Source organism: Haliotis asinina, chromosome 8 (assembly GCF_037392515.1).
Source record: "Haliotis asinina isolate JCU_RB_2024 chromosome 8, JCU_Hal_asi_v2, whole genome shotgun sequence".
Taxonomy (NCBI): Eukaryota; Metazoa; Mollusca; class Gastropoda; order Lepetellida; family Haliotidae; genus Haliotis; species Haliotis asinina.
Window position 1 is genome coordinate 65,827,840 of NC_090287.1, and position 22,078 is coordinate 65,849,917.

A 22,078-nucleotide genomic window follows, 5' to 3' on the forward strand; every position below is an offset into this window, starting at 1 on the left:
GCGATGCATATCATGACATTACCAAACTCGAGATTCCTAGAGCTCCAGATAAACTTTGGGCAGTGTGTGTATGATACTGATACCTTGGAGACTAAGTGAGCATTTCCAGTTTCATGTTGGTATCTATACTTTTAGTTACCCACCGTCTTTATTTAAATCCAGGTGTTGATTTCAAATAACCATAAGAGGTGCAATATTATTATTCAGCTATAAGACAAGACCCCATCCTTTACCTGATGCAGATTTTGTCCATCTGTGCTGTACAAAATGATATGTGCCTTAGTCTAGATCCATTTGGGTGTAAAACAAGAGACCAAGATGGCTATTAGATGATATAGCAGCCATATCTTTACTCTAACAGTCATCAAGTTTCACTCCCATACTGCAAATAGATAATGTTACAAGTTCATTTAAAATACCACCCGTAGCTGATTCTGATTGTGAAACACAGGACTTGCCTATTAATTCGTATAGCAGTCCTCTAATGAAGTTGTTTTCAGTTTGTAAAGCTTATTCACTTTGAGCATGTGGACACTGTCAACCAACCAAAATATATTTCCAGATCATGTAGAAAGAAAACAACTATTTGATCAAGATTCTTTTAATCAAGAATACTAACTGAGGAAAAACTTGAAGTTCTTGAGTGGCGTGTATTGAGAATATATGCAACATGATTTTGATGAACTGGGTAAATACTAAGTTATTTTGACAAAGCCTAAACAGAAATATATAGTGCTTTTTCATACACAGGCATGTATTTTTCTTTTGTATTTCAACTTGTCTATCAGGTATTATACACAAATATGCAGCTTATCTGCAGCTCTGGAATCCTTACATCTCACACTAGAGTGGGGGGTATGTCTCCAAGGCAGGGGAATACAGATATCTCACACTATAGCAGGGGGTATATATCTATTATGGACTCCAAGACAGGAGAATCCTGACATCTCACACTAGAGCAGGGGGTATGTATATCTTGTATGGACTCCAAGACACGAGAATCCTGATATCTCACACCAGAGTATGGGGTATATATCTTGTATGGACTCCAAGACAGGAGAGTCGTATGTCACGTAGGACAGACGTCTGTATTGATTGAATGTAACTCATTAACTCTCTTGTCCTGTATCTCCAACAACTGAAATCTGACAGGCAAGCCCACTGTATGTCTTACATGGGAATGATGTGAAAGGTAATTAATACTATTTATGCTGGGCAATTAAGTGAAAAGGCCACCTTCAAGCATACACTTTCGCATTCATAAAGCACATCCTGAATCCAAGGGCAGTTTTAACTTTTGGTCATGCCATATCCCAGCATACTTGAGTGCACATGTAAAACATGTGCACTCACACAGTACATCAAAAACATATTCACGTGTGGTGAAGGCACTAAGCACATTGGGGTAGAATTGCATAATTGCAGTATGTGAGTTTATTTCCGTTTTAGTCGCAGATCCGACGCTACGAAAAACTATTTTTTCTTGACATAGCAATAGGTAGATGTCCAGAAAACTCTCCAAGGTAAAGGTTCATCCTAGATATGGAAGACTAGTGGCCATGATCACCGAGTCGTTTTCCCCTGAGTGGAACAACAACTCTCAATCGGTGCTATCAGAAGAATGTTCTCTCGGCTGTTGATCCGGGAGGGGTCGTCCAATCAGACGTCCTCTTTGTAACAGAGACAGCCTGGAACGTCTGGCAAGGTGTAGACTGCTAGAAAATCTGATCACGAGGACATCGCGTAGGGTTCGGTGGACTGATGAGTCGCTGACTTCTTCACGATATTCACTGTCTTTGATGCGTATATATGGAGATGTCGTATAAAGAGGCTTGTCGCCAGCTGATGACCCATACAGGTGAACCGTTTAATGGCAGCTCACTGACAGTGTGGGGATGTGCATGACCGTTAGTTTGTTCTCATTACATTCAGCAGTCAATGTCACAATAGGAAGTAATGGATACCGTCATCGTGCCACATGTTAACAACCATCCCTTCAATAGTCACCCGATATTCATGATGACAATGCTAGACCTGAGGGTTTTTCTGACACCATCGTCAATTCACAGAACAACGCAATCCATACATTACCATAACAACCTTTAAACACCTTTGGGACCGTTTTGAGTTCGAGCTAGAGAATTCACTGTTCATGGTGTGAATGGGTGAGTTTTGGTTTACGCCGCACTCAGCAATATTCAAGATATATGGCGGTGCTTTCCAGTGTTAAGAATTCTGCATGAACTGGCCCAGCAATTCCATATAATTCCAGCATTATTAACGAATTTCAATTTCCGATTTTATTTTTGTTTTAATCAGAATAACGCCATTACATCAACAACACAAACTCGCACACAATGATTTATTTAAATAACTGCCTGGTGCTTGGCTGTCTGCACGTGCACCAAGACACGGCAGATAGCTGACAGTTGGGATGTATTTTCTTGGTCGTGGTAGTCATGCCAACCGTGGAATCGAGTTTTCGTCCATAGAAATTTATCACGCACATTTTGAACATCGGAACAAGACAGTGGAAGAATACTGCACGTCGGGAACGACAGCACTAATTGTAGTCAACAGGCCGGTTGACACTGGGATCCAGTCGTCGTTATCAACCCGCGAAGATCCCGTTTAGAATTGGTGTCCTGTAACCCATGGTTGTCGTAACGGGGATCGGGTGGTCAGGCTCACTGACTTGACACATGTCATGGTATTCCAGTTTTGTAGATCGATGCTCATGCTGTTGGTCTGTGGGTTCACACACACAGTGAATTGTCTGGTCTAGCTCCGATTAGTAAGAGACTACTGCAATGTCACTGAACATCGCTGAGTGCGGCGCACAACTAAACCAACTCACTCACGTAGTTATGGAATTGTTATCCTCAAGCTCCACGCCGTTAAACATCACAGTGTATATATCAACATTAATCCAGCACAACCCACTCTTTTATACTAATTTGAGTACTGCATATGTTTTGCTGTACATTTTTTTTTCAAAATCAAAACTAAAATCTGCATATTAAAACGGCAACTATAAGATATTTTGTATTTTGTGATAACGTTTTGCTTGTTATGGTAGTTAGAGCACTCAAGACCCGTGAATGTCCAGGGTAGACTAGGCCTTCAGAAACCCATGCTTGCCATAAAAGGCAGCTATTGTTGTAAGAGGCGACAAACGCAATCGGGTGGTCAGGCTCGCTGACTTGGTTGACGCATGTCATCGGTTCCCAGTTGCGCAGATCGATGCTCATGCTGATGATCACTGGATTGTCTGGTCCAGACTCGATTATTTACAGACTGCCGCCATATAGCTGGAATATTGTTGAGCGCGATATAAAACTACACTCACTACAGCACTCAAAATGGAATGAAAGTCCGAAGTGATGCAGTTGTCTGTAACGTTTGTCATGGAGACCACGGGAATTGCTTACTTTATCTGTACTGTAAAACAGTTTTACGCCGCACAACAATATTCCAGCTGTATGGCAGCAGTCTGTGATTCGGGTCTGGACCAGACAATCCAGTAATCTATAAAATAGGAGTCGATCAACGCAGTTGGGATACGATGATACGTGTCAACCAAGACAGCGAGCCTGACCACCCGAGCCCGTTAGTCGCCACTTACAAGAAACCTGGCTTGCTTAAGATCAATTCTAACCAGGATATGCATTGGTAAAGTGCTGTAAAATAAGGTGGCCAAATATAAAGGTATGAATATAGGATATCATTTAGATACTTACCAGTGTAAGGCATGTCATATTGACTTTACACTTCCTCTGCAAATTACAGATCTAGTACGGGTATTCATATATACTTTCAGAACTCCTGGAAATCATTGGAGACCCTAGAACCAATGCTTGCACTCGCTCTTGTGACCCGTACGTTGATTAAATACATTACTGTTTAAGAAGTGAATATTTCGGTGACTTTGCGTCAATATTTTCTAGTTAGTATCAGATTGTCATAACGAAAGACGTCTTTCTTGCAAATGAAATCGAATACAATTTCAATATAGACGAGAACGCCCGTGCATGAACAGGTACACTTAGTCCACGCCAAAATACAGCAATAGGAAGCGCTTCAATACCAATGTTGTTATGAGTTCAGTATATGATGTCATTTTATGTTTGGCATAAAGCGAGTTTTCTTTAATTTTGCGTACTTTGACCTTTCCTTACTACATTATCACACCCGACAAAGCTGGAATATTGCTGATAATTCGAATATATCAAAAGTCGGTTACCGCTCTGACGAGATTTGATTCAGAAGCGACAGCCATTTTGGAGGAAGTAGTCTCAAAAATTACCGTCACAGACACTGACGTACAGGAATAATCAAAATGTCAGAATCGTATGGTAAGTTTTTTGTGACATTGTTCATGCTAGGACGACGACCTTTCCTACGATGAATAATTCTTACACCTTTTTGTGAATCAGCTGATGTATTCAAGTGAACACTTTAATCAGTTACGATGATGAATGGGTCATGACAGCCAAGAATTGCAGAAATTGTTTACATCATGAACGTCGATTAAAAATTGCTTGTCTCCGTCTGTTGATGACAGTTGTTGACAGTAATGTTAGTTTAGTTGGTATATGTTACCCATCGATGTAAAAGTCCATGATGATAAGGGTTCATGAAATTCTCACTGTGATACGTCACGTTAAACATGTCATTGTTAAACATCACGCTTAACCATATTTACGTTCTGCAGTTTCTGTTATATGCTCGCATTATGGATTTCAGACACTTACGAAATGCTCGTTTGCTATCTTTCTAATCATATGAACAAGTGTGAAACATCTAACCAACTTAGAAAAGAAAACCTTATGCTTAACACAATCTGTCATTAAATAATTTGCAATGTTTTTTTGCACAACAAATATCTGAAATTGTGTAATGTCTGAAAACGTGGGCCAACCTTTAGAATACAGAATACAGCATCACAACTCTAACAATCAGATTACAATACCTTACATATAATTACTCACAATACATAATTTTTGAAACTTTTACTTCCAAACACAATGCTATTTGACATGAGACAGTTGCTGGGTTATCACGTGTGCCTAATACTCCTATCGGTGTTCTGTAGTTTCTGTGTGCATTATCAGTGAGTCGGCCAAACTATGTATGGAATTAGTATGCTAAACCAGGATGTGTGTGCCAAACATTTTACATTTTACGAAGCACTTCTATTATAAACATATTTTGTATTTCGGTTAGGACTCTATTGATCATAAATTGAAATTAATATGCTAATATATGTTTAATGTTTATTTTTTATCTCCCCCCCCCCCACCCCTCGGCATGTAATGCTTTTGAATATAGTTGATGTCTCGTCTGTCTGTCCTTAGTCCATAATCATTCTGTTTCAAGGGCATAACTCAAAAACTGTTCAATAGTTTTCAACAAAAGTTTGTAGATATAACAAACAGAACCTATGGTAGTGCCTTTTGCTATTTACAAACTTTTGTCATTTATTATTTTTCTCGGTTTTCATAGAAACATTTTGGAATTTGTCTAAATTGTCTGGCAGGCATTATTGCCTGATCACAACTCATAAACTTCGTAATATCTTTCAACAAAACTTGGCATTTACTGGACTTGGACGCAGATCCCAAAGTGGTGCCTTTTGCTATTTACGTATTTTGGCATTTATATATTTCCCAGCCAAACAAGCTCCTTGTTTGTTCCGGAAGTTTACTTTTTGACGTCTGTCTGTTTTGACGTCTCTCTTCGGAGTAGTAAATCATACCTTCAGTACAGAATTATTCGACGTGCTTGAAGAAACATTCATATAGCCACTTGTATCAATATTTACCAAATTATCATCGCTTATGTCACTGTAATGTGGTATCTGATTTACCTTATTTCACAACATTACATCCTAGCTACTACTAATCAGTTCATCATCCCTTGAATTAAACTCATTTTGTGGTGCGAAAATGCTATGGGACAAAGGAATTAGTTCATCTGATTCATTTTCGAACATGACTACACCAGAGCACATGTGAATGTAGAATGCCTAGAGGGAAAAGCACATGCACATCATGCTTTACATTTTTATGGTTCTTGTTAAGGGCCCAGATTCCTGGTATACAAGCCACTGAATGTGTACTGAATGAGTCTGCATTAAATACACTGGCATGTCTTGCTCTTTATTTTGATAGTTCTCATTCAGGGCCCTGTTTAGTGTTTAACAAGCCCCAAAATGGCTCTATTCATTGTACTCATTCAGCTGTCATAGGAATAAACAAAATAGTTCCAAATATTTCATAAATGTATCCATAAATATATGATTCTATGATTGATTCTATGATTCTATGATGATATTCCTTATTTGTATATGTTATGCTTTAAGTAGGTTAGAGCACTCAGACTTTGGTCTTTTGGGTTGAAATTGTTAGCTAGAGCACTCATCACATTTTCAACCATTAGAGACCAAGTCCTCATACTCTAACCTGTACTTTGAGATTTACAAATTGAAGGAGTCAAATGAATTGTTTGAGATCTCAACAATGAAATTTGGGGAAGGGGAAACATCTGTTTTATGAGTGAAAACATTCTTTAGTTAAACAAAGAAATAGACATATCAACATCAGCACGAAGCATATCAGTTGCATCACTTATAGCAAACGTACTTTCCTGACAGGAAAGATTGTTCATACGTACATCCACCTTTGACTCATCCCAAACATTTATCAGTCATGGTTTCATTTCTCAGTGACAATCAGTTGGGTTCCTGTTGAAAAAGTCAGTGGCAGATGTCTAGATTCAGATCTGTTTCCTATTTCAAAGTTCTGTATTATCCCTCGCAACAATGAAGTTGCTTGGAATATAGAAACAAGGTTACAGCCATCTGTACATGCGTCTGCCGTACTTTGTCCAAAGCACATCTCCTAAACTATTCATGATAGTTTAACCAAACTTGGGAGACATGTCAAGCATGATCACTAGATGTGACTTTTGGGGTTACACACAGATAAACAATTTATTTTTAGCAGTTTCCATGGAAACATGACTTGGGCAGTGGCTTTGAGGATGTCATCTTGTCTGGAGCATATCTCCCAAACTTGAGCTTTATCAAACTTCTTACACCCATTCGCCATGTTCACCATGATCTGTAGATCCTTTTGGGGGTTACATCAGTGTGTGAATTTTACTTTTTGTAGTTTCCATGACAACAAGTTTGACTTTGACTGAAATTGGTGGTTGTGCTTTTTTTTGGAGCAGAACTTGAAACCTATTCATTATTCTTCACCAAACGTGGCACATAGACAGGTCTGGTGGTATACTGGTATAATTCCTTAGGTTTGGATACAGGTTCTTGTATCGTTTTCAAGTGTACATTTTACACTTGAAAACGATACAAGAACCTGTATCAAAATGACGTGTTCTAGTATTAAAGAAGTTGTCATCCATATACGCTTATTCTATTTGACTCCCAACTTCTAAATATGCCACTCAAAAAGTCAAATTGATTGATTCATTCATTCATTCATCTGTCCAGTGACTGTTAACTCTGACTAACAATCATCTGTCCAGTGACTACTACCACTGACTAACAATCATCTGTCCAGTGACTGTTAACTCTTGACTAACAATCATCTGTCCAGTGACTGTTAACTCTTGACTAACAATCATCTGTCCAGTGACTGCTACCACTGACTAACAATCATCTATCCAGTGACTGTTAACTCTTGACTAACAATCATCTGTCCAGTGACTGCTACCACTGACTAACAATCATCTGTCCAGTGACTGCTACCACTGACTAACTATCATCTGTCCAGTGACTGCTAACTCTGACTAACAATCATCTGTCCAGTGACTGTTAACTCTTGACTAACAATCATCTGTCCAGTGACTGCTACCACTGACTAACAATCATCTGTCCAGTGACTGCTACCACTGACTATCATCTGTCCAGTGACTGTTAACTCTGACTATCAATCATCTGTCCAGTGACTGCTAACTCTAACAATCATCTGTCCAGTGACTGTTAACTTTTGACTAACAATCATCTGTCCAGTGACTGCTAACTCTGACTATCAATCATCTGTCCAGTGACTGTTAACTCTGACTATCAATCATCTGTCCAGTGACTGTTAACTTTTGACTAACAATCATCTGTCCAGTGACTGCTAACTCTGACTAACAATCATCTGTCCAGTGACTGCTAACTCTGACTATCAATCATCTGTCCAGTGACTGTTAACTCTATCAATCATCTGTCCAGTGACTGTTAACTCTTGACTAACAATCATCTGTCCAGTGACTGCTAACTCTGACTAACAATCATCTGTCCAGTGACTGCTACCACTGACTAACTATCATCTGTCCAGTGACTGTTGACTCTGACTATCAATCATCTGTCCAGTGACTGTTAACTCTTGACTAACAATCATCTGTCCAGTGACTGCTAACTCTGACTATCAATCATCTGTCCAGTGACTGCTAACTCTTGACTAACAATCATCTGTCCAGTGACTCCTAACTCTGACTATCAATCATCTGTCCAGTGACTGCTAACTCTGACTAACAATCATCTGTCCAGTGACTGCTAACTCTGACTATCAATCATCTGTCCAGTGACTGCTAACTCTGACTATCAATCATCTGTCCAGTGACTGCTACAACTGACTAACAATCATCTGTCCAGTGACTGTTAACTCTTGACTAACAATCATCTGTCCAGTGACTGCTCTGACTAACAATCATCTGTCCAGTGACTGCTAACTCTGACTAACAATCATCTGTCCAGTGACTGCTACAACTGACTAACAATCATCTGTCCAGTGACTGCTAACTCTGACTATCAATCATCTGTCCAGTGACTGCTAACTCTGACTAACAATCATCTGTCCAGTGACTGTTGACTCTGACTATCAATCATCTGTCCAGTGACTGTTAACTCTTGACTAACAATCATCTGTCCAGTGACTGCTAACTCTGACTATCAATCATCTGTCCAGTGACTGCTAACTCTTGACTAACAATCATCTGTCCAGTGACTCCTAACTCTGACTATCAATCATCTGTCCAGTGACTGCTAACTCTGACTAACAATCATCTGTCCAGTGACTGCTAACTCTGACTATCAATCATCTGTCCAGTGACTGCTAACTCTGACTATCAATCATCTGTCCAGTGACTGCTACAACTGACTAACAATCATCTGTCCAGTGACTGTTAACTCTTGACTAACAATCATCTGTCCAGTGACTGCTCTGACTAACAATCATCTGTCCAGTGACTGCTAACTCTGACTAACAATCATCTGTCCAGTGACTGCTACAACTGACTAACAATCATCTGTCCAGTGACTGCTAACTCTGACTATCAATCATCTGTCCAGTGACTGCTAACTCTGACTAACAATCATCTGTCCAGTGACTGCTACCACTGACTATCATCTGTCCAGTGACTGCTAACTCTGACTATCAATCATCTGTCCAGTGACTGCTAACTCTGACTAACAATCATCTGTCCAGTGACTGCTACCACTGACTATCATCTGTCCAGTGACTGCTAACTCTGACTATCAATCATCTGTCCAGTGACTGCTAACTCTGACTATCAATCATCTGTCCAGTGACTGTTAACTCTTGACTAACAATCATCTGTCCAGTGACTGCTAACTCTGACTATCAATCATCTGTCCAGTGACTGCTAACTCTTGACTAACAATCATCTGTCCAGTGACTGCTAACTCTGACTATCAATCATCTGTCCAGTGACTGCTAACTCTGACTATCAATCATCTGTCCATTGACAGTATATTGAATGGTATATTTTACCTGTATGTTGCCTGGTCTATACTTACATGTGTGCAGTTGTACAGAACAACCTTAGCACTAAGACTACCTTAGTGTTAAGGTATGGGAGTTACCGTCACCATAATGCTAAGATCGTTTTGTTCAATGTTGTATCTTACCCATCTACACCCGAGATGTATGTGATTCATCTTACATATACCATGTTTATGTCACAGGTTTTACATTTATCAGGTTTGTATTCCCCGTTTTACATGTGCCAGGTTTATGTTCCCCGTTTTACATGTACCTAGTTCATGTTACCCGTTTTACATGTACCAGATTAATGTTACCAGTCTTACATGTACCAAGTTTGTGTTACCAGTTTTACATGTACCTGGTATATGTTACCAGTTTTAGATGTGCCTGGTGTATCATGTGTATGTATTGTTACCTGTTCCAATATACTTTACTAAGGTCTGCTTTCAGATTTCCTGTTCAAGTTCCTGGTGATTGGTAGTGCGGGTACTGGCAAGTCATGCATACTGCATCAGTTCATAGAGAACAAGTGTAAGTGTGTTTACTGTCATACATGCTGGCTGCCTGGTGACACAACTGTATTATTCCTGCAAACATGTTGAGATGGAGGTATCTGTGTCATTGATACATATTGTGAGTTACAGGAAGCTGCAATATTTGACAGTGATTGATGCAGTTTGTCCGTGTAGATTCTGTTTTCTGCTAAGTGGACATGGAATGGTCAGTTGCCGCCATTTTGTAGCTTTGGATACATGACATGAGACAAACATTGCCTACATGTTGTTTGTTTCGTGAATGATTTTCAAAAACAAGTGTCAGTTGTGAAAGGATTTCTGAGTAGATTTCAGGTTGAGCAACAAATGTTCAATCAACATTTACAATATCGTATCTCAGAAAAACTAATGCATTACATCTACTATTGATAACGTAGTGTACGTGTTGCAGTCTTATATACGTTACGTTTCAGTCAAGCAGGACTCGAACCACACAATTGGAGTTGAGTTTGGAAGCAAGGTGGTCAATGTTGGTGGAAAAGCTGTCAAACTACAGATCTGGGACACTGCTGGGCAGGAACGATTCAGGTAGGTCAGTCTGCAGGGAACAGTTTGTATCAGATGTGCAGGTAGGTCAGTCTGCAGGGAACTGTTTGTATCAGGTGTGCAGGTAGGTCAGTCTGCAGGGAACAGTTTGTATCAGGTGTGCAGGTAGGTCAGTCTGCAGGGAACAGTTTGTTTCAGGTGTGCAGGTAGATCAGTCTGCAGGGAACAGTTTGTTTCAGGTGTGCAGGTAGATCAGTCTGCAGGGAACAGTTTGTATCAGGTGTGCATGTAGGTCAGTCTGCAGGGAACAGTTTGTATCAGGTGTGCATGTAGGTCAGTCTGCAGGGAACAGGTCATATCAGGTGTGCATGTAGGTCAGGATCAGGTGGTGTACGGTGTGCAGGTAAGTCAGTGTGTCAGGATCAGGTGGTGTCCGGTGTGCAGGTAAGTCAGTGTGTCAGGATCAGGTGGTGTCTGGTGTGCAGGTAAGTCAGTGTGTCAGGATCAGGTGGTGTCCGGTGTGCATGACTGTCAGCAGGAGGAAGTTGCCACAGTGCTGTCTCATTGAGACAGGTAAAAAGTTTGGTACTCTGTTAACAATTACTACTCTTTCAAATTCTGACATATTTTATTTGTTTTTTAAGGTCCGTTACCCGCAGTTACTATAGAGGTGCTGCTGGCGCCCTGCTGGTCTATGATATAACCAGGTAAGCTTTCCTTATGAAAAGGACAGAATATAGGACACATATGCATGAGAACCCAGTCACTGTCACAAGAGCCCAATGATTGTTTGTTGTAGCTATGAGCCATATGTTGATGTATTTTTGTTGTAGCTATGAGATGTAGAGTAAGTTGTTTTTGTTGTAGCTGAGAGATGTAGAGTGCGGTGTGTTTGTTGTAACTATGAGCCATACATTGATGTATGTTTGTTGTAGCCATGAGATGTAGAGTGACGTGTGTTTGTTGTAGCCGTGAGATGTGCAGTGAGGTGTGTTTGTTTCAGCTGTGAGACGTAGAGTAAGGTGTGTTTGTGGTAACTATGAGCCATACATTGATGTATGTTTGTTGTAGCCGAGAGATGTACAGTGAGGTGTGTTTGTTTCAGCCGTGAGACGTACAATGCTCTGACCAACTGGCTGACTGATGCCCGCACTTTAGCCAGCCCTAACATTGTCATCATCCTGGTTGGCAACAAGAAAGACCTTGAGGCTGAGCGTGAAGTCACATTCTTGGAAGCAAGCCGCTTTGCACAAGAGAATGGTGAGTAACTGTGGAGACTTAGTTTCTCAAAGTACGCTTCTTGGCTGTATAAAAATAGCTCACATGATTTTCTCCAAGACTATGCTCATTATATACATATGTCAGTATCACAAATAGTATAAGCATGGTAATGTCTCTTTGGTTCTGTAGTGCTTATATATTTTCTACCTTAAAAGTGTCATTTTGTAACATGTATCTGGAGTGAAATTCTGAGTTGTTGGCTCTGCTGTCTACAGCTGAGTGATGTAGGTACTGTTTCTTTCAGAACTTATGTTTTTGGAGACAAGTGCTCTCACAGGGGAGAATGTGGAGGAGACCTTCCTGAAGTGTGCAAGATCTATCCTCACCAAGATTGAATCAGGTAAGTGTTCTCTCACTGTCAGGTTCGTGCTTTCTCATAGTCAGGTAGGTGTTCTCTCATAGAAGGTTGGTGTTCTTTCATAATCAGGTTGGCATTCGCATTCTTTCATAGTCAGGGTGATGTTCTGTCATGGTCAGGCTGATGCTCTCTCTAGTCTTCCTTGTCTTCATGTCAGGAGTCTTCAGGAGTATCTGTATCATCCTCATCTCTATCTCTCTACCCACCTGTGTTGTCCCCAGTGTCACCCCCACTACCCACCTGTGTTGTCCCCTGTGTCACACCCACTACTCAACTGTGTTGTCACCAGTGCCACACCCACTACCCACCTGTGTTGTCCCCAGTGTCACCCCCACTACCCACCTGTGTTGTCCCCAGTGTCACCCCCACTACCCACCTGTGTTGTCCCCAGTGTCACCCCCACTACCCACCTGTGTTGTCCCGTGTCACCCCCACTACCCACCTGTGTTGTCCCCAGTGTCACCCCCACTACCCACCTGTGTTGTCCCGTGTCACACCCACTACTCACCTGTGTTGTCCCCAGTGTCACCCCCACTACCCACCAGTGTTGTCCCCTGTGTCACACCCACTACTCACCTGTGTTGTCCCCAGTGCCACACAAACTACCAACCCGTGTTGTCACCAGTGCCACACACACTACTAACCTGTGTTGTCACCAGTGCCACACCCACTACTCACCTATGCTGTTCCCGTTGCCACACCCACTACTCACCTATGCTGTCCCCAGTGCCACACCCACTACCGACCAGTGTTGTTCCCAGTGTCACACCCACTACCCCCTTGTGTTGTCCCCAGTGTCACACTCACTTTCCCACCTGTGTTGTCCTTAGTGTCACACCCACTATCCACCTGTGTTGTCCTCAGTGTTACACCCACTACCCACATGTGTTGTCACCAGTGACACACTCTCCACCCACCTGCCTTGTTCAGAGTGTCAATTTCCATTATGTCTTGAATGCATCTACAGCTCCCGATAATTTTCTTACCTTCCTTTGCTGGCTCCACCTTTTCACAAAAGCAATCAGGTAAGCCAACAAGCTTGCTGGCTTCAACAAAGATAGTGGCCACACTCACAAAGGTTTGTTTTCAGTTCAACTCATATTTGGGGGAAATCAGACAGACAAATTGACAGGCCCAAAACCATAAAATAGAAATGTTTGCGAAGTTTAACTGGTTAGATAATTTAAGAAACGAAAGTGAGTTGTGATTGGTCAACTTCCCAGTGCAGACACCTGATTGGATGAAAAGCCAGCCAAGGGAGGTAATAAGATCATAGATGCATCCAGGGTAAAGGGGAGATTTATTGGAACATATACCCTGGTGACATCCAAGAATGTGGGGCAAAGTGCCGCCTTTTTCTTTCTTGTCAGTCGAAATATATGTAGTTTCATAAATGTTATCAAACAGCTAGTATGGTCACTATTCGACAGCGGTTTGTAGTTTAATTTTGTTCCATCTGTGGGCACATAATCTGTACAAGCTTTATCTTCATCAGGAGAGCTAGATCCGGAGCGGATGGGGTCTGGAATTCAATATGGAGATGCCTCACTGCGGCGACTACACAGACAGCAACAAGCCACCAAACGACCGGACTGTGCCTGCTAGTCACCCCCCCACCCCATCTCACCCACCTAATCCAACATAAGGAAGCAGCCCAGTGCTGGGAGTGCTACTTAGGGGTGATGCCAGCCGCCATACAAGCTCATTCCATCTGTCCTCAGACTGTGTGTTTGTGTGTGAGAGAGGTAGTGAGTGCATGTGTCTGTGTGCCAGTGTGAATGTCTGCATGTGTATGCCTGTGTAAGGTGATTGTTTCCATGGATAGTTTGTCCTGTGGTACAGTGGAAGCAAGTGCCCTGGTAGATCTGACTCCAGTTCTTGTAAGGCACACTCCTCTTGGCTGTTGCTGTGAAATCAGCTGCTGTTGTAACCACATTCCAGGAAAACAAGGCAGGAGACAGGAAGTGACAAGCCTGGACTCATTTCTTGGAATCTCGTAAATGTCTGCGTTATCACATGAATGGCTGTGAATATTTGTACTCATGCAACTGTATCTTAAATGTATCTCATAGTCTCTAGTATGTGTGATCAGCGTGCGGCCTCACAGTGGACACCTGACCAGCTTTACCAGAGATCCATCACTAGGAACAACTGCTCAGTTTGTTGTCATCTCTATTCTGACTGACTTCAAAACCTCAGTCACAAGAACAGCTGATCAGGTCCGTAGTGGATAACTGCCTGGAATATCAATTCCTGAAAATATTTACCTGGCACATTTTTCTGTTGTACATTGTCATTATTTTTAATTGTTCTTAAAGGGAAAAAAGTTGCTGATTGTGTTAGCCATGTAGGGATTTAGTGGTTGATAGGATCAAGATATGGTTAGCAGATGACAACAGGGTAGGGATGGGTTTAGAAGTTAACCAAGGGGTGGGAATGGGGTTTAGAAGTTATCAGCAACATGGGGATCGGGGTAAGAGGTTAACATCAAGGTGCGGATTGGTGTTAGAGGCTGACAGCAGGGCAGTGTTTAGAGGATGTAGGTTAGGGATCGAGATTAACTGTTGACAGCATGCGAAAGTTTCAGGAACAGATAGTAAGTAGTTCTTGGATTACAACATATCAGCTAAAAACTATGTGGGTCTAACAAATGACAAGGAGATATGACTTGCAGGTTAAAAAGTGACAATTCATAAAATAGTATTTGACAAGCCTTTCTCTTCCCATTGTGAAAAAGTAATCTATTTATGCTGTGATCTGTGCTAGTGTATCTGTCCTAGAACAAAGAGTGAGTGTCTGCTTGTGCCGAGATGCCATGTCCTCAGTAGTCAACAGGTCGATACACAACTACGGTTGAGCTTACGTGATGTTGAAGTGCTACTTATTATGTATATAGCCTGTACATTGTGTTGTGCTGCCGCCATCTTCAGCCATCTTGCAGCTGATGGATACCAGACCAATGCTGGGATGGCTTTGGGGAACTGTACATGACTTACAGTTTAGTTTTTGAATCTGTTAAACTGTTGTCAGTTGATGTTTGAGATGTTGAGTACATGGACCTGTTTATATGTGTATTACATTGTTACTTGAACTGTGGCCATGATAACGTTGAAATACCCAAAATAGGGACAGATTAGGCAGGGGGTCCTGTATTGTTTTTCTACACTTGTGTAACCGTAGTACCTGTGTTTTACCAGTTTTACACACAATACTGTTTCATAGGCTTAGTGAAAATTTTGATGCTCAAACATTTAATGTTTATTAAAAGATTTTATGATTTCATTACCTTGGCATCATGATCAGGCAGTATATCACAGACAGTTCCTTCCATGAATTTTAGACTCAAGTCAAGCACATGGTGGTCTACTGACCGGAGACATTGGGGTAAACCTAGTACTATGTCCATGATCTTTCTTGTGTCATGTACTCATCAAAACAATGTACGACTCTTGCTTGCTACATCTTGTACATAGACCTAGTGTCCTGCAGTTTTGTATAGCAATGTAACATTTTGTATTGCATGTTGTTTCAACAGGACAACAGCATATGTAAATACACTGTAATAAATTCAATATATAAACAAGTAAAGGTGTAAGTATTTGCTTGCCTGACAAGTTACTACAACCACACTGTTGGTTGGTCAGTCAGTGTAGGACTGAACTATCATTTGATCAACGTTGAGGCAGGTCGGTTTCCATATCCAAAAGAAATTACACAAATAGGATTTAGTCATTTTAATATAAAAGTAACATTTTGCAAAAGTTGCAATGGATAATTTAAACATATACTAAATAACAGAATTCAATAAAATATATATACATAAAAAAGCTTTTCTGAAAATGTAGAAGTCTTGCTATAGGACTGTCATTGAATCTCAGTGTTGTGTAGGACAGTTTGATAAAGTTGTCACAACGCCCCATTAGCAGCAGACTCAATCAGGCTGCTCTAAGAGATACATTCACGTTGTATGCCTAAGGCCAGGATATAGAGAATCTAACCTGAGTGTCTTTTGGTATGAAATATAACACCACGAGTTGATAATGTTACAAATACCCAAGGTTTGCTAAGGATATTTTTACTTTTATCAACCACTGTTGATATATTTGATATCAGAACACACAAAGGTGATACTCTATTTATCACTAAAAATCTCCCTTCATTATTTTTCAGTGAAACATGTACATCTCCGAACACAGTACTGCCATTATGCTTCCAGCAATGTCATAGCTTTGTGGTGTCAAGTTAATGACGCCATAGCAATGTGCAAAATCTACTGTCAAAACTCCTGTGATATATTCTTTGATCTCACACAAGCAATAACTCCTCAGGAAGACAGTTTGGGATGGTAAATGTACAATCCTTGTACTGTGTTTTAAGCGAGACAACTTGCATGATGCACATGACACTTGCCAAGGGCTGATCTCCAGCATATCATTATGTACTTTATTGTGACAAAAGATGGGAGTAGTTTCCATCCTCTGTGGATTAATGTGACTATCAATGTTTGTGTCATTGACTAAGTTATGTGGCTGGTATGTGTGACTACAAACTAGAGTACTGAGTGAGCATCGAAACAGAAGAACCCATTTCTGTGATCACGTCACATAGACAATACGACACAGTTTCCTCTCATTGGCCCGAGCAGATAGACTCCGGCTGTACTCGCCTTCGCTGTATGCAGGATACTGCTGTCTGTACTCAGATGTCCACTCAATCTCATGCTTAGCTCTCTCGTTAGCAGCAGAATTCAGCAGTGCCTGAACGCGATCCTCCTTGGTCTTCTGAGCTGATGCCTCTTTCTGCTGTGCTGCAGTTGTCCTCCTTGAGTGGGCCCGGAGAGCAGCAGGGTACACCTGGAACAGTCATCACGTTTTTACTGCTGCACAGAGGAATAGTGGTAAAACATTAACATTCAGTATAACACTAAATATCATACAATTGCTCAAAGAGAAGTAAATGGTACATTCAACAGCCATGAATATTTGAGGCTTCCACTAAAGTAACAGAGGCATACAAATACAGGCACAGTTGGCAAGAAAGCTATTGAAAACAACACAAACCTACAGCAACACATAATGAAGTGATCGATGATGTTTCTGGACAACCCTAGCTGTACCAGATACAATAATCTACAAAATCTGACTAACACAAACTTCAAGGAGTAAGCTGGGAATCAGGAAATGACAAGGAAAATAGGACTGTAATGGTGGCAACATTAACTGCCCAATTTATTTGATTTGCTCACATCTGCTGTTGCTCGAATGTTGAAGGTCTTGTGTTCAGACAAGTCATGCCCAGCACCTGCCCAGCCATAGGACATGAATGGTGCTGGATGCTGTGCTTCTGCTGCAGGTGTTCTTGATCTCATCTTTGATAAAGTAGATGTCTTTGACCTCACACCAGCAGATGTAGTTGACCTCTTGGAGCTCTTTATTTGTGGTTGCTTCGTTCCTGACATGGGACCATGTAGTTTACTTACTGGGCAAGGAATCTTCTGTATTCTGTCAGGTCTCCTCTGCTTTCTTATCCTTGAACCTGAATCTTAGAAAGGAAACAATGTTTGCTCTTAATCTAACTACTATCCCGCAAAATGATGACCATGTCTTACACATTACCACGAAAACTTAGCTAATATCAAGTTATTATGGCTGAAAAGAACCACTGAAGTTCCCCCACTGTATGGTATACAACCCTTCGCACTTAAAAGAACCCAAGAATCTGTTGGTACATGGCTAGATGGTAGCCACATGAATACATGCAAAACACCTAGTTGCAGTACAGCAATAGCCAGTGAATTTTGACAAAGTACTGTGACCATATGCCCCAGTCCACCTGAACAGGAAGAGGAAGCCACCATCAACTTGGTGCTCCTACAAGTCCTAGATTCTGCAAGAGTGGTATACCCCCAAGAGAGCTGAGATAATATGATTGTGATGATGTGCCATTGCGATGGACATCCAATTATTAAGGGGGGAAAGATACCAGCATCTTGAGCAAGCACTAGTTGCATGGATATGTGCACTATATAAATATCCTAAAATGATATGAACAGAGGAATGCAGTCATGGACATCCTGCCAAGGTCATTGATGCCTACTTAAAGAGCACTGCCTGTTCTGTGCTGCTTTGACTGTAGGTGTGGAAAGAGTGACAGGACACATGTCCATATCTAAGAAGTAATTTCTTTTCTGTTATTTCAAATTTCACTTGGAATATCATATTTCAGTATGTTGCAAGCAGAAATGAGTTGGTAGTAGGTGAACATCCAAAATCTAAATGGTGTAAATGGCTCCCAAAGGTAGATGTTGAAAAGGATATTGGAATTATTTTCTGAAACTGATGAATGGATATTGGATACTTATACACAAAGTAACAATGAAGACTGTGTGTTGGATTCAAGATAAATTGGTATATATCATAACTTCACATTCTCAGTTCATCTTGCACTTGTTCAACAAAACCCATTGTCTTAACAGTGGTGTTAGCACTGCTGTATACTAAAGCTGGTGAATCGAACCATAGTTATTTAATAAAATAAGCCAATATCCTAGCCAGACATTACGCTGGTAATGTCAGAATGTTACAAGCCAAAACGTATTTTACCACATCAAACAATTTGCAGATCTCATAAGTGTCTTAGTGTCAACATATGTCAATGCAGTGCTTCAGCTTGCGATACAATCGTCAAATATTCAAACAATAATTGTTAAGTCTAAAAGTCTTGCGCAATTTGAAAAAGAGATTTTAAGATATGGCAAATTTACTCAAATGTATGGAACATGTTATCGAAACTTTTTAATGTATAAGACCCTTGGGCTGGTTAGCAAACCACCCCAAGATTTCAGATTATCACTTCAGCACACTTCAAACAACAGTATAAGTTTTACAAATGTCAGGCTCTTATCTTAACTTCAACATAATTAACATTAAATACCATTTGCACCCACGATCAGTTGTGTTTGTGAATGTTCTCTTTGTGCAGAAGTAGGTATACTGCTTGACCTCTCATCATGGACCAGGGGCGATTCTGGGGGATGATCCTCATGATCACTCCCTTCCTCTCTCTCAGTCACAAGTCTCTTCTTCATCACTGTTGGCACCTGTAGAGTGTCATCGTTCTCATCTGATCCATTGTCAGCTTCCTTGTCACTGTCCACGCTTTCATCATCGTTTATCTCCTCGGTGTACCAGGAGACGGGTGTGTGGGCATACTCCCGCTCTCGACGTGCTGTCCGAAAGGCCACATTCTCATAGTAGAGAGGCAGGCTTTTCCTAAGTGCCGACACCTTGAAGTGCTTCTGATATTCCGATTTCATTTTCAAGTCAATCCCCTCACTGCAAATACAGGAGCATATAACATCCATCTCAAAATCTCATCACAACAAACGACTGTTTTCTGAAGGCCGTATCCGTCATCTGAAGTATACTTCAAATGATTAAATATCTTGGTTTTGGGTCTCAATGGTTTTATCAGCTGAGCAAGGCTTGGTCCAGCATATTACTTCCTCCTTGTTACTTCTACCTCAGTTTAAAGTGGGAAATGCAATCCAGACTTTAATATTATTTTTCAGAAGATGAGCCTGAGGCGACGATGCCGGTTCAGACAAGTAGAGCTCCAAGCGCGAGCATAAACCTGCTCGTTGCAACGAACCTACAAAGATGTACTGCTAACCGATATTAGAACACATATTTGCAATGACCAAAGAAAGGTGTTTGTGCTACAACATTATAGTGGCCCATAACAAAACAGGTTTACATACCGTGCAAAGACACATGATGGACTGTGAATACAGTTGTTTACACATTTACAGTTTGGCAGGCAGCAGCGCCCCCTTGATTAAGGAGCGGATAACTCCTAATCTCACACGAACTGGGACGTTGCTCTTATATTCAGTTTACACCAACCGAGAATTGTCATGAGACTTTTGGAGATCTGTACTACAGCTTGGCTTAATTAGTGCCATATTTGTAACGGAGTCTTTGACTATCCCTAATTAGCGTTTTATTATGTGGATCAAGAGTTTAATGGCAAACAATAGTGCTTGTAAAGGGTTAAGGTATTATTCAGTTGCAAATTAATACGACCCTAAAGCTTTTTAACCTGTAATTGATAATTAGTTATTTGATGCAGAGAGTCGATAAGTACGCACACTTTCTACAGTAACAGATCCCGATATATTTTCAAATGACTGACAGCGCTGTTTAAAACGTTCAACAAGCCCTAGACAAGTATTAGATGAGCTAGCGCAGTGAACGCGTTTGTGACAAGCAGGCGGGGCGAGTAATCTGGATGAATACACTTGGTTGCTACAGGTAGATTGGCGATTAAGCACGTGCTGACCGTGGCGTGAAATCAATACCGCTACTGTTTAACACGTGCCTCGTAGAGCGATTTAGCTCAGCAAAACACCATCACTGCACGATTCGCACGAGGAAACTGGACTTTTGATCATTTAGACGACAACCTGTTTCCCTCGTTTCAAATGGAATGTCCCGTGTATGCACATTGGGGTCATTTGTCAGGTCGTGGCTCATCTAATACTTGTCAAGCAGTAATTGAACCGAGAAACTCGATCGAAATACTGCGTAGCACAACCTGCAGGTATGCAATGCAACGCAGACGAAATGTTCAGACGCATATGTGCAGGCCTACCTCATTTTATCGTCTGCTGGAAGTGTTGAGATAAGACTTCACTGCAACTGATGTTCGACAACAAGAACACTCTATCGAATCTAAAATCCTCCAGACCCAATCTACTATGGTGCAACAAAGGAGAACGAAGAATGGTCAGGACGATTATACCACAAAGCAAAGAACTGCGGAGGAAGACTGGGAGGACTATAAGCTGCACAAGAAAAGCACACAGAAACTACTACGCCAAGCAGAACAACACTATCTGAAAGAGCCACTAGAAAATAGCCTAAATACAATACGAGGAAACCTTTCTGGAAATACACCAAGAAACAAGACAATAATGGATCCGAGTAGGTCCACTGAAGGAAGGCGGCACGCGTCACACAGACAGTCGAAAGAAAGCGGAAATACTAAACTGACAATTTCAATGAGTCTTCACCAAGGAGGTAGTCGACGAGCAAATACCACCTATATTACATCATACGTACCCCGTAATAATGGACTTGATAATAGATGTAAAAAGAACTGAAGCTATAATACATAAAGTCCAGCCAAACAAAGCCAGTGGCCCTGACAAACTACCAACCAGGGTCTTGCAATCATGCTCCAAACAACTAGTACCCGACTTCAACCCCAATTACACAAAATCCACAAGCAGGGGAGAAATTCCAGAAGATTGGAGAAGGGCGAACATAGCCCCTATCTTCAAGAAGGGTAAAAGACGCTTAGTCAGCAATTATCGTCCAGTTTCCCTCACCTGTGTCAGAGCGAAGATGTTTGAACACATTATTTGTCCACATCTAATGTCACATCTGGAGAAGTATAATATCTTCACTAACCTACAGCATGGCTTACGTTTGGGGCGTTCATGGCAGTACCAGTCACTACTTCAACCCACGATATTATGTCAATATATAACAAGTCCATCTCACCATATTAGATTTTAGCAAAGAATTTGACACAGTCCC

At 41.1% G+C, this 22,078-nt stretch overlaps 2 protein-coding genes across 2 annotated transcripts; one reads left to right on the forward strand and one right to left on the reverse strand.

Annotated features, from left to right (window-relative positions):
* The first annotated feature begins 4,085 nt into the window (after positions 1-4,085).
* LOC137295412 (ras-related protein Rab-4B) lies at positions 4,086-16,059 on the forward strand. The gene is made up of 7 exons (XM_067826772.1): positions 4,086-4,355; positions 10,248-10,328; positions 10,765-10,879; positions 11,482-11,544; positions 11,943-12,097; positions 12,363-12,458; positions 13,972-16,059. The coding sequence occupies exons 1-7, from the start codon at positions 4,340-4,342 to the stop codon at positions 14,079-14,081; spliced, it is 636 nt and encodes a 211-aa protein (XP_067682873.1). The 5' UTR covers positions 4,086-4,339; the 3' UTR covers positions 14,082-16,059.
* Positions 15,707-20,325, reverse strand: LOC137295411 (centriole, cilia and spindle-associated protein-like). The gene is made up of 4 exons (XM_067826771.1): positions 20,236-20,325; positions 19,410-19,810; positions 17,722-18,017; positions 15,707-17,329 (listed from the first exon to the last, which is right to left on the reverse strand). Exons 2-4 carry the CDS (start codon positions 19,789-19,791, stop codon positions 17,072-17,074), a joined length of 936 nt encoding a protein of 311 aa, XP_067682872.1. The 5' UTR covers positions 19,792-19,810; positions 20,236-20,325; the 3' UTR covers positions 15,707-17,071.
* Positions 20,326-22,078: the final 1,753 nt, after the last annotated feature.